Source organism: Cystoisospora suis, assembly GCF_002600585.1.
Source record: "Cystoisospora suis strain Wien I chromosome Unknown contig_1624, whole genome shotgun sequence".
NCBI classification, from domain to species: Eukaryota; Apicomplexa; class Conoidasida; order Eucoccidiorida; family Sarcocystidae; genus Cystoisospora; species Cystoisospora suis.
This window is the reverse complement of record NW_027154424.1, coordinates 13,632-24,549: the sequence shown is the minus strand read 5'-3', so window position 1 is coordinate 24,549 and position 10,918 is coordinate 13,632. Positions and strand designations below refer to the sequence as shown.

The 10,918-nt window shown below is 53.0% G+C and overlaps 2 protein-coding genes across 2 annotated transcripts in view; both read right to left on the bottom strand.

The window, feature by feature from the left end:
- Positions 1-78: 78 nt before the first annotated feature.
- Positions 79-6,326, bottom strand: CSUI_003575 (uncharacterized protein). The gene is made up of 6 exons (XM_068063771.1): positions 4,303-6,326; positions 3,598-3,670; positions 2,777-2,832; positions 2,165-2,244; positions 1,478-1,555; positions 79-789 (listed from the first exon to the last, which is right to left on the bottom strand). The coding sequence occupies exons 1-6, from the start codon at positions 5,991-5,993 to the stop codon at positions 752-754; spliced, it is 2,016 nt and encodes a 671-aa protein (XP_067924248.1). The 5' UTR covers positions 5,994-6,326; the 3' UTR covers positions 79-751.
- Positions 6,327-8,149: 1,823 nt separating this feature from the next.
- The window catches only part of CSUI_003574 (uncharacterized protein), an 8,374-nt gene continuing 5,605 nt past the window's right edge, over positions 8,150-10,918 (bottom strand). Inside the window, exon 7 of the mRNA XM_068063770.1 lies at positions 8,150-10,918. This exon is cut by the window's right edge and continues 656 nt beyond it. The gene's annotated coding sequence lies outside the window, so the exon portion shown is untranslated.

Here is a 10,918-nt window from a genome sequence, read left to right as displayed (position 1 = left end):
GGAAACGCGTTCTGTAAGCTTAAGACGATAGCGCACCCGACACTCTAGGGAATCGCAGAGCAGTCGCTTGCCTCGCTTCGGGGAGGTGGTATGGCCAACTTGACATGGCCGAGGGAAATTCCCCAGTGCTCCTTTTGTGGTCGCTTTTTCACACATACACAGCATCCATCGTGGACAACGCTGCTGTGTAGACAGATAGTAGCAACATCACATCCCTCGGAAGAAGCGGTTGAGAATGGAAAGATTTGACAAAGCATGATGTGATAGATGGAGGCCGTTCCGGAGAGAGTACATGGCTAAGAGCCGCTGGTGCTCGGGCACTCACGCAAACCATCATACTCGCTCTTGACATTTATTCTCCTTCGCAGTTGACATCGCCACCACACGTGCATCTGCAGCACAGTAGATATCATCGTGCCCATCTCTTTGCAAGGACCACGCAAAAAAATTTTGACAGTTATGATGTGTATACAGCGGAAGCAGAAGCATCACGTCGCACATGAGATCGACGCCTGCTCCGCCGAGACCTCCCCCTAAGATCCAACAGACTGATCTCACCTCATACAAAGCTATCGACCGCCCGAGACCACAGCGCAGATGCCTCCCCTCTCGGGCTCCTGTCGACAATGAAGCCTTCGCATTTCTGGCTTGACCCGGAAGCGTCTGCCCTCTGGCACCCTAGCGGTTAACATCCAGAAGAGAACAGCTTTTCTGTTTGACTGGAAAGAAGGCGTAGGTGCCAGGAAGGTTGTTAGCAGCCCATTTGCTTTGCACTCCAGATAACAGAGCCTGACACACCAGCATAAGAACACCGATGGGGAAACACTTTCTCACCAAGAAAACGCGGTCAGTGGGTCTCGGCCCTGTTCATGCAACCACCGCTGTCTACCAGCCACTGGCCCTTTCGGGTGGCAGCCCTTGTTCCGCAGAAGAGCAGATTACCTACGACAGCCCTTAACGTCTCCGGCCTGCAGAAGGGGCTGGCCTTGGTCTGGGTGAAGAGGTGAAGGAAGTGAACAGACCACATATAGGGACACATTCCATAAAGAAGACTTGCCGCGCCCTGTCCCAAGAATGAAGCGGACATCACCTGATTGCCATAGTGGCCTATAAAATGTGAAGGCAGAGAGCTTCAAAGCGGGATCAACCAGCGACATCTGGTTCCGAAGTCGTGGAACCCTCACATGTGAATGAGGGTACATACCCCTACGCTTCCTTATCACGGGCGAATAGGGACGCGTGACTCTGCCCAACGCTCGCAACAAACAGGTACCCAGCTGACACTCGCCAGCGCCATGAAATGGTGGAAAATTTCAAGGCCTCCTCGGACGGGTATGCACAGGCCTGGGCCGGCAGACGTGACCCGCACGTCTGCACATTTGAACAGACTTCGGCACCATCTCTCACAACACTGGAATCGGTCCGATTGCCATTTTCCAGCACTGCAACCCTTGTCCCCTGCCAATCTCTTCCTCACCATGTACTGTCGAGATGCGTTCGTCTCGGCCATCCTGAACGGGAACTGACGCCTCCCCAATGCTCAATGCCGTTACGTCTGAAAAGCCGCAAAGAGTAACCACAAAACTGACATCACGCGGAACCACCACGCTGGACCCGTAAAACGGAAGTTCCCTCTTGGTCCGCGGTAGCCAGCCAGGATTAAAGCACACGCTTGCTTCTATTCCAGTCTTGGACTGCGGTACTGGCTCGAGTGCTTCCAGCTAGCTGTGCAATCGATTTCCGTCCGAGAAACGACACACCACCACTGATTCGATAGTGTTTTGAGGACTGCCGTACGCATGAACGAGCCCATCTATATGAGAGCTCCATTGAAACACGCAGACTAGGGCAGTTCTCATTCGGACCGGCTGAATCCTACGCTGCCGAAGAAGCTGCAGGTGCTGTAGTAGTCAGAACCCGAGAAGCCGAGGTGTCAGCGTGACAGGACTGGGGTGAAAGGAGAGACCCTCACCCCGACTACTAGCTCCACATCCCTGTATCGACGTCTTCCGGAGAGCCGGCTCTGTAGCGATAGGGGACAGGCAGTGCCTGACGTGTGCATGCATACACGAAGGCCTACAAAAGGGGTGGGCTACGTCTTATATCCATCCCGTTCTTCCATTACGACCGTATCACGTTGAGAGAATAAATACCGGAAACCTACTTGCGGAGACCTTTTGAGGTGCCTTCAGCTGTGCCTGCCATAGCCCAGCCTGGCCTTGATCACTTGCTGACAGGATTGACCTAAGAAAAAGCACCACAGTAAAGCGTTTATGTCTCCTTGTCGGACAAACTGTCGCTATCACGTGCTTTACTCGAAAGGGAGATACGAACGACAACTGTGAAAGACTTCGGCAAGCGATGTGCGTCCCCCGCTCAGCGTGAGTACTAGCAGAGCGAAAATCTATCTCCGCGCTGACCTGAATGAAGTACGGCCAGACCACAAAGCGGGGACACACACTCGGTCTGTAACAAAGAGAATCTCGTGTCCGTCGAGGCATACCAGTCGAGAGCTAGTTGATATACGCATACAAGACGAAGCATAATACTAGACACAACTCCAACAGGCTAGATGCCTTGTAAGTGTAAACCGCCTCGGGCAGGTGAAAAGAAGTATTCACAAAAACACAGCTTCTTGAGCATCATACTCATACCCTCACAAAACTGATGACAGGTCTACCAACCGTCCTCGGTACCTACGTAGCCCTGTTTCTCAGAACCGCATCCTATGCTAAAAACCAGTATCGTATGCGTACTACACCCGTGCAAACCTTACCGATTCAGATAGATATGCTGAAAGAGCTGCTCAATCGACGCTCGGGCCCACGTTTGCTAAGAGATGAACACCACAAAGAACCACACTGCGCCTGACTGTTCAGGCTCGACGTGGGGCTTTCACCTTCCTTGTTCTTGCTTGGACTCGTGCCGTGTTAACCGAAACCGAAAGTGAAAACGGCGTCGCTTGGCATGCAACACTGGATCACCGCACACAACCCAGTCCTAATCCACAAACTAGTCGAGTAGTATTCGAACGGAGTGGCAGCTTGCCCCCACGTACATTCAAGGATGCAGTGTGTTGAATGCGAACGACAGCCTAAACTGGTCAGGCCAACCCATAACGGACTACACCAACGTAATCCACCTGGGCCAAAATACCAAGAACTATATCCTAACGTAGGTACACAGCCACCCTGGTCTGCCGAAAACCTGCTCATCCTCGTGCCATTCCCTAAGTCCTTGGCGGCCCGTTACACAACGGGAGGGAGCATCTCCGAGTGGCTGTTCTTTTCTAAGCAGTGTTTTTCCAAAACCTGTTAACGCACACGAGCTCCTTCACGATCTCAGCTCGAACTTCTCTGTGAAATGCTGCCCGGCATCCCGAAGAGAAAAAGTTGGAGAGGTCACGGTGCCCTCCCCCTCATCCACGCAAACAAAAACTGACAGGGAGCCAAGTCACCAGTAACACTTCGCCGCTGGACGACGCGTCTCTGTAAGTGAAGACAGAGAGGATCCTTGCACGTGCGTACTCTACCTGGGTCCACAGACGACGTTTGTTTGAAGTTACAACAACGGCCTCTAAAGAAGCACGTGACTTACGTTGCGATAAGAGAAGACCGTAGCAAGGCATTCCATAAGAAAACAATGGAGTAAATTTCGCAACTCAGACTTCCTGAAAGGGCACCACCAAATGACACAGCTTAGGGTTTAGTGGCCTAGACAACCTGAAGGACACGTGACTTGAGCCAGGAGGATCACAAAATGCGTCGACTACAGTTCAGGAGAAAATGACCGCGCTTGCTATTCTAATACAGAACAACACCCAGGAGAGCGGGGGGGAGAAGGGGCACCTCTCCCTTCGCATCCCAGACTATGGGGCGCACAGTCACCAGTTCGTCCGCATAGCATCATAAACTATGAGGCTACAGTCATCGTACTACTACCTAGTGAACTGTCCTAACAATTGGGGAGTGGATCTTCCTTTCGTTCGAGACTGAAGAGCTCACGGACACGTCTTCTCGCCGAAGCATGTACGTAGAGACGTGGCTGTTTGTATCAATGCCTTGAGAGGCAGTTTTACATGGGACGGCCTGCGGACAATGTTAATGACCACGTGTGTATCTGTGCGGGATGAAACAGCATACTAGCATGCACATGTGATGAATGCGGTGGCTCCGCTTGTACCTATATACATTGTGTGCCCCCTCACCCACTCAACCACCAAGCGTTCTCGTCCCTACCAGTTTCCTGCGACCTTCTCCTGCAAGCCCTAACTGAAGAGAACACATTCCTCCGATGACTTACTTTAGGGGTAGAGGCCATTTCACCTCAAGAGGTTCATCAAACTCAGCAACAGCGGGATCCTCATTGTCTTCAACCTCTGTTTTGACCGCGCTAGCTGACAACTCCCCTATTTCGCAAGCTGTTGATTCGCTTGACTTTTCGGATTTCGCAGCAGTGGACGGTAGACTTCCTTGGACACCTGTTCCCGACGTCTCAAAAGTCTCTTCACTCTTGATGTTCCAAGGCAGGGCATTCTCTCCGTCTTCTCCCTTAGCAGACACGTCACTTGCATGGCCGTTCCTGCCTCCTTCTCGCCCTACTTCCTTTTCTTCCACTCGGGAACTCGAAGGAAGTGACTGCGCATTACTTGGACAGCATGCCTCTCTGCTGACCTCTTTCGTACCTTCTCCATCTTGAGTTTGTCCTAGTGTCCCGTTCTGACCCTCTGACCTTACGGGCAATTCTTCATCTTCCTGACTATCGGCCTCTTCTTCATCACCTTCTTCTTCGTCATCCTCCTCGTGTCCTTCCATTGAGGATTCAATCATGGCATCTATCGTTTTCCTGAGTTCGGCAATCTGCTGATTGAACTGAAAAGCATCGTCTGTGAAAAGCAGGAGATGGGTTTTACACCTCAAGTGCAACACTTCGAGAAGATCTTTCTCCTGCTCTGTTAAGCACACCTCATCCTGTGAATCGCCCATCCCTTCCCGATGCTCGTCCGCTTCTCCCTCCTGATGAGCAGAGGGAGCAAGATCATCTGCATTTCTCTTCCTATCAGCCTTCTGTTTTTGACGTGCTTCCTCTCGATCTTTTGCTTCGGCTGCAGCTAAAGCTACAGCAGCAACAGTAGCACGCTTTCCCGCGTCGTTTCCCGTTGATCTTTTCCCTGTCTGAGACCCCAGAACGACTTTTTGTAGATGCTGGTTTAGAACGGCTTCTCGGACTTTGGTCCTTTGTGCTCGAATCTGATCTAGGAGGTCAGCTTGCCGTTGACTTTTGACTCTCTCTCGCTGTAAAAGAGGCTCAACGTCCTCGCGGAAAAAAGACGCCATGTCTGCGCGTCCTTCACTAGACGTGATACAGCTATCAGTAGATGCTGCTGTAAGTAAGCCTGCCAAAAGAAAGCGCTTGGTGCCAGTAGAAAAATGAGTCTTCCATAACTGCTGGAGCAACCGGACTGCTTTGTCGAATTTGCTGCGTTTCCACAAGTGCCGCTGGAGTGTACGAACAGCTTCTTCCACGCTCTTTGGCCCTGAACTCTTTAAAGCTCTTGAATCCGCTTTACCGGCTGCTCCCTTCTGCTGCCGCCGTTTTTCACGAGGAGATTCTGAGGGCGTTGAGTCCGAGGGAGCGAACAAAATACGTCTTCGCTTCTCCTCGGGAAGGATAATACGGTTTGCAGCTTCGGTTGCGGCACGCCGTCTCCGCTGTGCTAGATATCTCTTCTGACGTTGATAGATTCCATCTAAGAGCCGCTCAGCTCGTGATCGCCCCAGGAGTTGAGAATGGTCCGCTTGCCGCTCGCGGATTGACGTCATGATGGTCGGAGTGACTTCAGGGTATGGCGCGCTCGGGAAAATGAGCAACCGAAAGATACTGGTCAAATTGAGGACAGAGATCGAGAAAGGATGACTTCCATGGAAGCTCAGTGCAGGGCAGCAAGATGGACCCAACAAAAGCCAGCGTGACGAAGATACATGAAGATGCATCCAACTAAGGGCGAGAGACCAGAAAAACTCTTGCAGCCTCCTTCGGTCTGACTCAAGAGTCACACATGATATGCTCGCAAAGCAGCTTTGTGCGCCGACATTTTTAGCCTCCTTGCTTTGAGTCTGAAGCGCGAAGTTAGCGCCAACCTGCGGAAGCGATGTGCACAAAAACACACGGCAAACTCACAGCGGCAAGTGTGGATTCTCTTCTCTTTGCCGCTTCGACCGCCCGGGCACCGTGCCGAGGGTTTCATGAGTCAGATAGCCAAGTCCGGCCGGTTTTCTTCATTTGTGAAGCTGGCCACTTGGACCAATTGCCACAAAGAAGTTGTTCAACCTACCAGGCAGAAACGTGTTTCGCTAGCAATCCTGTACGCTGCGGTTGGCGAAAATCCACAGGACAACCGCATGCAGTCCCAGCGGACGTCTCGGAAAGTGTTCCGGAACATGTCCGTCGATCCCAACTGCCAGGGTGTGACAAAAACTTCTCGCCAAGCTATTATCTGGTTCCCCAGTAAGGTGTGGCAACTCCTGAGTCAAATGGTGCCAGCCGGTAACCGAGAAGGCCTCTCTTTTACATGTGCAGTACACGTTCTAAAGGTACGTCATTGAAACTGGGAAGTGGTCCGTGGGCGGGAGCGCCACAGCGTTATCTCGAACGTTGCTGCCGACGCCCACGGCGCACAGCTCTCCTGCGAGCTCTGCGGAGCACTTCGCTTGCCGTGTTCACCCAACCCACACGCCATGTGGCACGGGCGGGAGCCGCCGTTGAACATGTAGACCCCCTATGCGCCCCGTCAACACAACATACCGGGCAAATGCACGAGGAGCACGGTGAGTAGCAGTGTACAAGGATTATCTGCGTCACTGAAACGGGGTTGTATAGTAAACTTGATGCATACAAAAGCATGCTATATCGACTCCCGTGCCTGAAGCTGCCGCATCCTCTCACGGATGTGCGCACTAAAAGAGATTGAGATTCTCTGCAATGTTAGTAGGCGCTCGTGTCGCTAAGCTGAGAGTGGGGCCATCCACTTCGAACTGGAATGCTATCGTTCCCGTCCGTCTTCATCTGCTTGGAAGCACGAAACGGTTCAAGTGCTCCGCGTCGTGCATTCGACTTGTCCGAGTGCCGCTCTTCGATAGTGGGTGGATGGGCAGTTTAGACGGGTATGAACTGAGGACAGTCACTCCCACGCAGCACCCGCTGGTACGCCTCGGAGACGTGGTTTGTGGGGCGGAACCTGTAAGGTACGAAGCTCACCCCCCAGGCTGGAAAATTGCAAGTATCTACACACACTGCACATGCGTCCAAGACAGGGACATTCGTACCGAGAATCGTCAAGGATTTCTTGTCAGCAAAAGCCGCAGGGCCCAGTAAGCCGGAAACATGAATGTCACCCAGCTGCGATACATGGTGCCGCCGCCACCACACGTAGCGTTGTGGTTTCCTTGTGCGCCGCAAATGGCTCGGTTCACCGAATCAGCTCCGCAGTTAGGTTGAGTGTGCATTCCAGGCAAGCGTGTGGAACTGTAGGACTTGCGGACAGTCGGAACTGGTAGGCTCTTGATGGCGGAACAAATTTCCGTGCTGAAAGCGGATATGTGTGCGGGATATGCGGGTCTGCGAAAGCGAGGCGTGTCACCCCACTAGAGGGATTCCAGACTCGACAGTGCCTCCCCGAAGCACCATATAGCCTACTTCTTATGGAGCTTGCTCGATCTCACAGGCCACATCGGGAAGGCAGGTCATTCATTAATATTCGTGAAAACCTCTTTCCCTTGCAGACACGGAATACTCGGTACGTACGATACCAGCTGGTGGCTCGCGCTTCAACGTTAAGATCGGGCCACAGTCCAGCGGCGTACTACTCGGATGAGGGAATCCGAGGTCGCTCTATGGCGTGCTCTGATGTGACGCGGTGACCTCTGGCTGTTCGTCTGCTCGCGTGGTGTGACCGCGTGTATTCAGCCGGGGGGCATTGTCACCACCAAGTGGTGATACGCTCGTTGTTATTACGCTTTTATAGTATCCTGAACGCAACGTGGCTCGAGCAGGAACCACCCGCCCCAGTGTCAGTTCACCTCAGTAAGGGTAGAGATGTTTTACCAACGGCATCTCATACAGAGTGCCACGTTTACTACTTGTAGCGAGTCTTCCATATATGAGTAGAGTTTGGCAGCTCACGCACCACACAGTCGGCTGCACACCTTGAGGCAGGGAAAAACGGCCACAAGGCGCACACCCACTTTCAGCTCTTGCCCAAGCATGGCGTCAGCGATCACGCCGCACGGTCAAGCGGTATCCGTTATCCACATGAAAGACAAGAGGATGGATTCTTGCAATGGAAGAAGACCTGGATCTGTACCAGGTGATGCACTGCATGGGGCCGAGATGGAATATAATTGGACGGGCGGTGTGACAACTTGGCATACTGCTCTCACGGCCCAAGCTTTCGTATCTCAGGGGAGCGTCAGCACGCCACACCGCTGCTTTCCTGTCGGTGTAAGATATCCAGCCAGCTGCACAGACAAGGGGGGTCTCAGATCGAGTATACACAAACACATGGTTGAACGGAGCACATACTCACTCTTCCCGGACAATACAGTTGAGGAGTGCCGGTCAGGCTCCGACAGCTTGTCAGCTATCTTCTTTGGCAGCTTCCACATCGCAACACCGGACGACACAGTCCGGACACACTACAGGACGGCTTGCCTTCCAGAGGTGAACAGTCTTGCCTCGAACGCTGAGAGCTGCTTCCCTTCCTCTTTTTGTAGAAGAGTGTCGTCATTTATAAACAGCTGCGCGTTGAGTTTGTCAACAGGGGTCAGCTGGTCTTCCTTCTGTTGAATTTTGAAGACGTCTACTTTCAGTGCCGCTCCCGTTACCCTGAGGCGCCTTTCCAAAAAAGCGTCGATCCGGTCCCCGAGACTTGGCGGAAGTTTCTTCCCTGTACTACTATAGAAAGGGTGAAGTCTGTCAGTTGCCTCTTGTTTGTACGTCTGCAATAAACGCCGCTGGATCGCCGTTGTTCAAAGATCCAGATTCTTGTACAGCAAGTCAAGTTCCAGAGCATGCTGTGACGCCCACTCGTTTCCCATGATGTTTACGTACTTTGCCCACTCGCTCTTCGCTCTTGCCCGTACCGTCTAAGCTTTCACCATGCTGGTCCAGAACTGTCGACTTGCCGCAGTATCCTCGTCCGTGGCTGTGCGTTCGCACGCGTCGGCAAATCTGCGCAACTGAATTCTTTCCTCCGAGTCTTTGTCAAAATGTGGATTGGAAAAGCGCATAGCGTAGTCTACACTAAGTAGTTTTTGGCTCTGCAATCTGCTCTAGCGCTATCTTTATGTTCGTTGATACAGGCAACGGAAGATCGTCGGGGCGTGGCTTCTTCGGCAAATAGCCCTTCTCAAATCTCTCCAGGATCCTGCCTCGGGTGCCCGCCTTGGGCATCTCCGGCAGATCAGGCGTGTCTTCCAGAGCAAACGTTTTCGCAGTTTCAGCTTCGAAAGGACCGAGCCCATAATTAACGGAAGGCGTTCTCCTCCACTGGTGGCTTGACGTCGTCCTTCTTCTCGACGGCAACCGGGTTCGCTTGGGGCTCCACTACAGACTCACTGGTTCCAAGAGTTTGATCTCCCAAGTCACGGGTTTCTGGAGTTTCAGCTTCCGAGGCACCCGGCGCATATTCCACAGAGGGCGTTAGCTTTTTTCCACTGAATCTGTCGCAGGCCGTCCGTCCTGGTCCCGCTCCTGGACGGGAACCGGGTTCGTTTGGGGCTCGGATGGAGACTCACCGGTTCCAAGAGCTTGAGTTCCCTGGTCACGCGTTTCTGGAGTCTCAGCTTCTGGAGGACCGGACTCATATTCCGCGGAGGGAGTTAGGTCCTCCACTGGCTCTGTCTTAGGAGGTCCGGGGTCATCTCGCTCCTCGACGGGAACGGGGTTCGCTTGGGGCTCGGCTGGAGATTCACCGGTCCCAGAAGCATGAGCGGGACGGTGTGGTGCAGATGGAGGGTCGCCGGGTTTGGGGTCTTGACGAGGCCGACTGAAAAGACGCTGGAAAGGTACAACAACTCGCACACTACCAGCGCGCAGTTGGACGCGCAGACAAAAGGCAGAACTATAGAGGCAAAAGGGTCAACGCTACAGAGGCCCCAAACACGAGATACAGACGCATCAAACACGATGATAGAGAGGCAGCAGGCCATGGAGTGGCACCACGGGCATGATACGGTGAAGAAAGGTGAGTAAGCAGCTGGCAAGAGGATACAGTTTGTGCCGCTACTTCTACCTACACGCGCATGTGCGACTGTAACAACATAGAAGCCTCTTTACTTGGGCGGGGTTGACAGACCGAGTAGTGTTTTGATCATGCCAGGAAGCTCATTAAGATTTCTTTCAACAGCCATTTGTAGCGCCACAGCCGCGATCGTGTGAGTCCTTGAAAGTGAGACCAACAGCTGCACTGGCTAGAAAAGATATGCGACAGAACGGCACCATCCGCAGAGCTTGTGAGATGCAGTTGCTGCATGCAGTCTTTTAGTCGCTCCTCCAGTCAAAACGTGTAGCTGCGGGTCTCTCACGAAAGAGGACTCGCACAGATTGACAACGCCACTCAGGACAGCTATCCGCTTGCACTAGCCCAAGGCAGCTTGCGGTTGTACAGAACCAGTGTCATCCATCCTTTTGCCGCGTTCTGGTGCGTTCGGGAAGCATTCAAGACCACGACCATTACACCCTGCGGAGTGGCGCCTTAAGGCGTGCATTCTGGCGTAGTGGTAGCGCAGAGCCACCTGTCACGTAGGAAATGACATAACCAGTGTTACTGCGCGGCACAATAACCCTCAGCCGGGCAAAGCCTGAACACCTTCGTGAGTGAAAGCGCGCCAAGTTTCCAATCACTATGTCCCCCCCCCCC

Coding starts and splice junctions, on each gene's coding strand:
- CSUI_003575 (XM_068063771.1), bottom strand. CDS start 5,993: ATGCATCTTCATGTATCTTCGTCACGCTGGCTTTTGTTGGGTCCATCT. Junction 2,833..3,597: donor CGGTCTTCTCTTATCGCAAC/GTAAGTCACGTG, acceptor TTCATCTCTTAG/CAAACGTGGGCCCGAGCGTC. Junction 790..1,477: donor ACGCATCTCGACAGTACATG/GTGAGGAAGAGA, acceptor CTGGTGTGTCAG/GCTCTGTTATCTGGAGTGCA.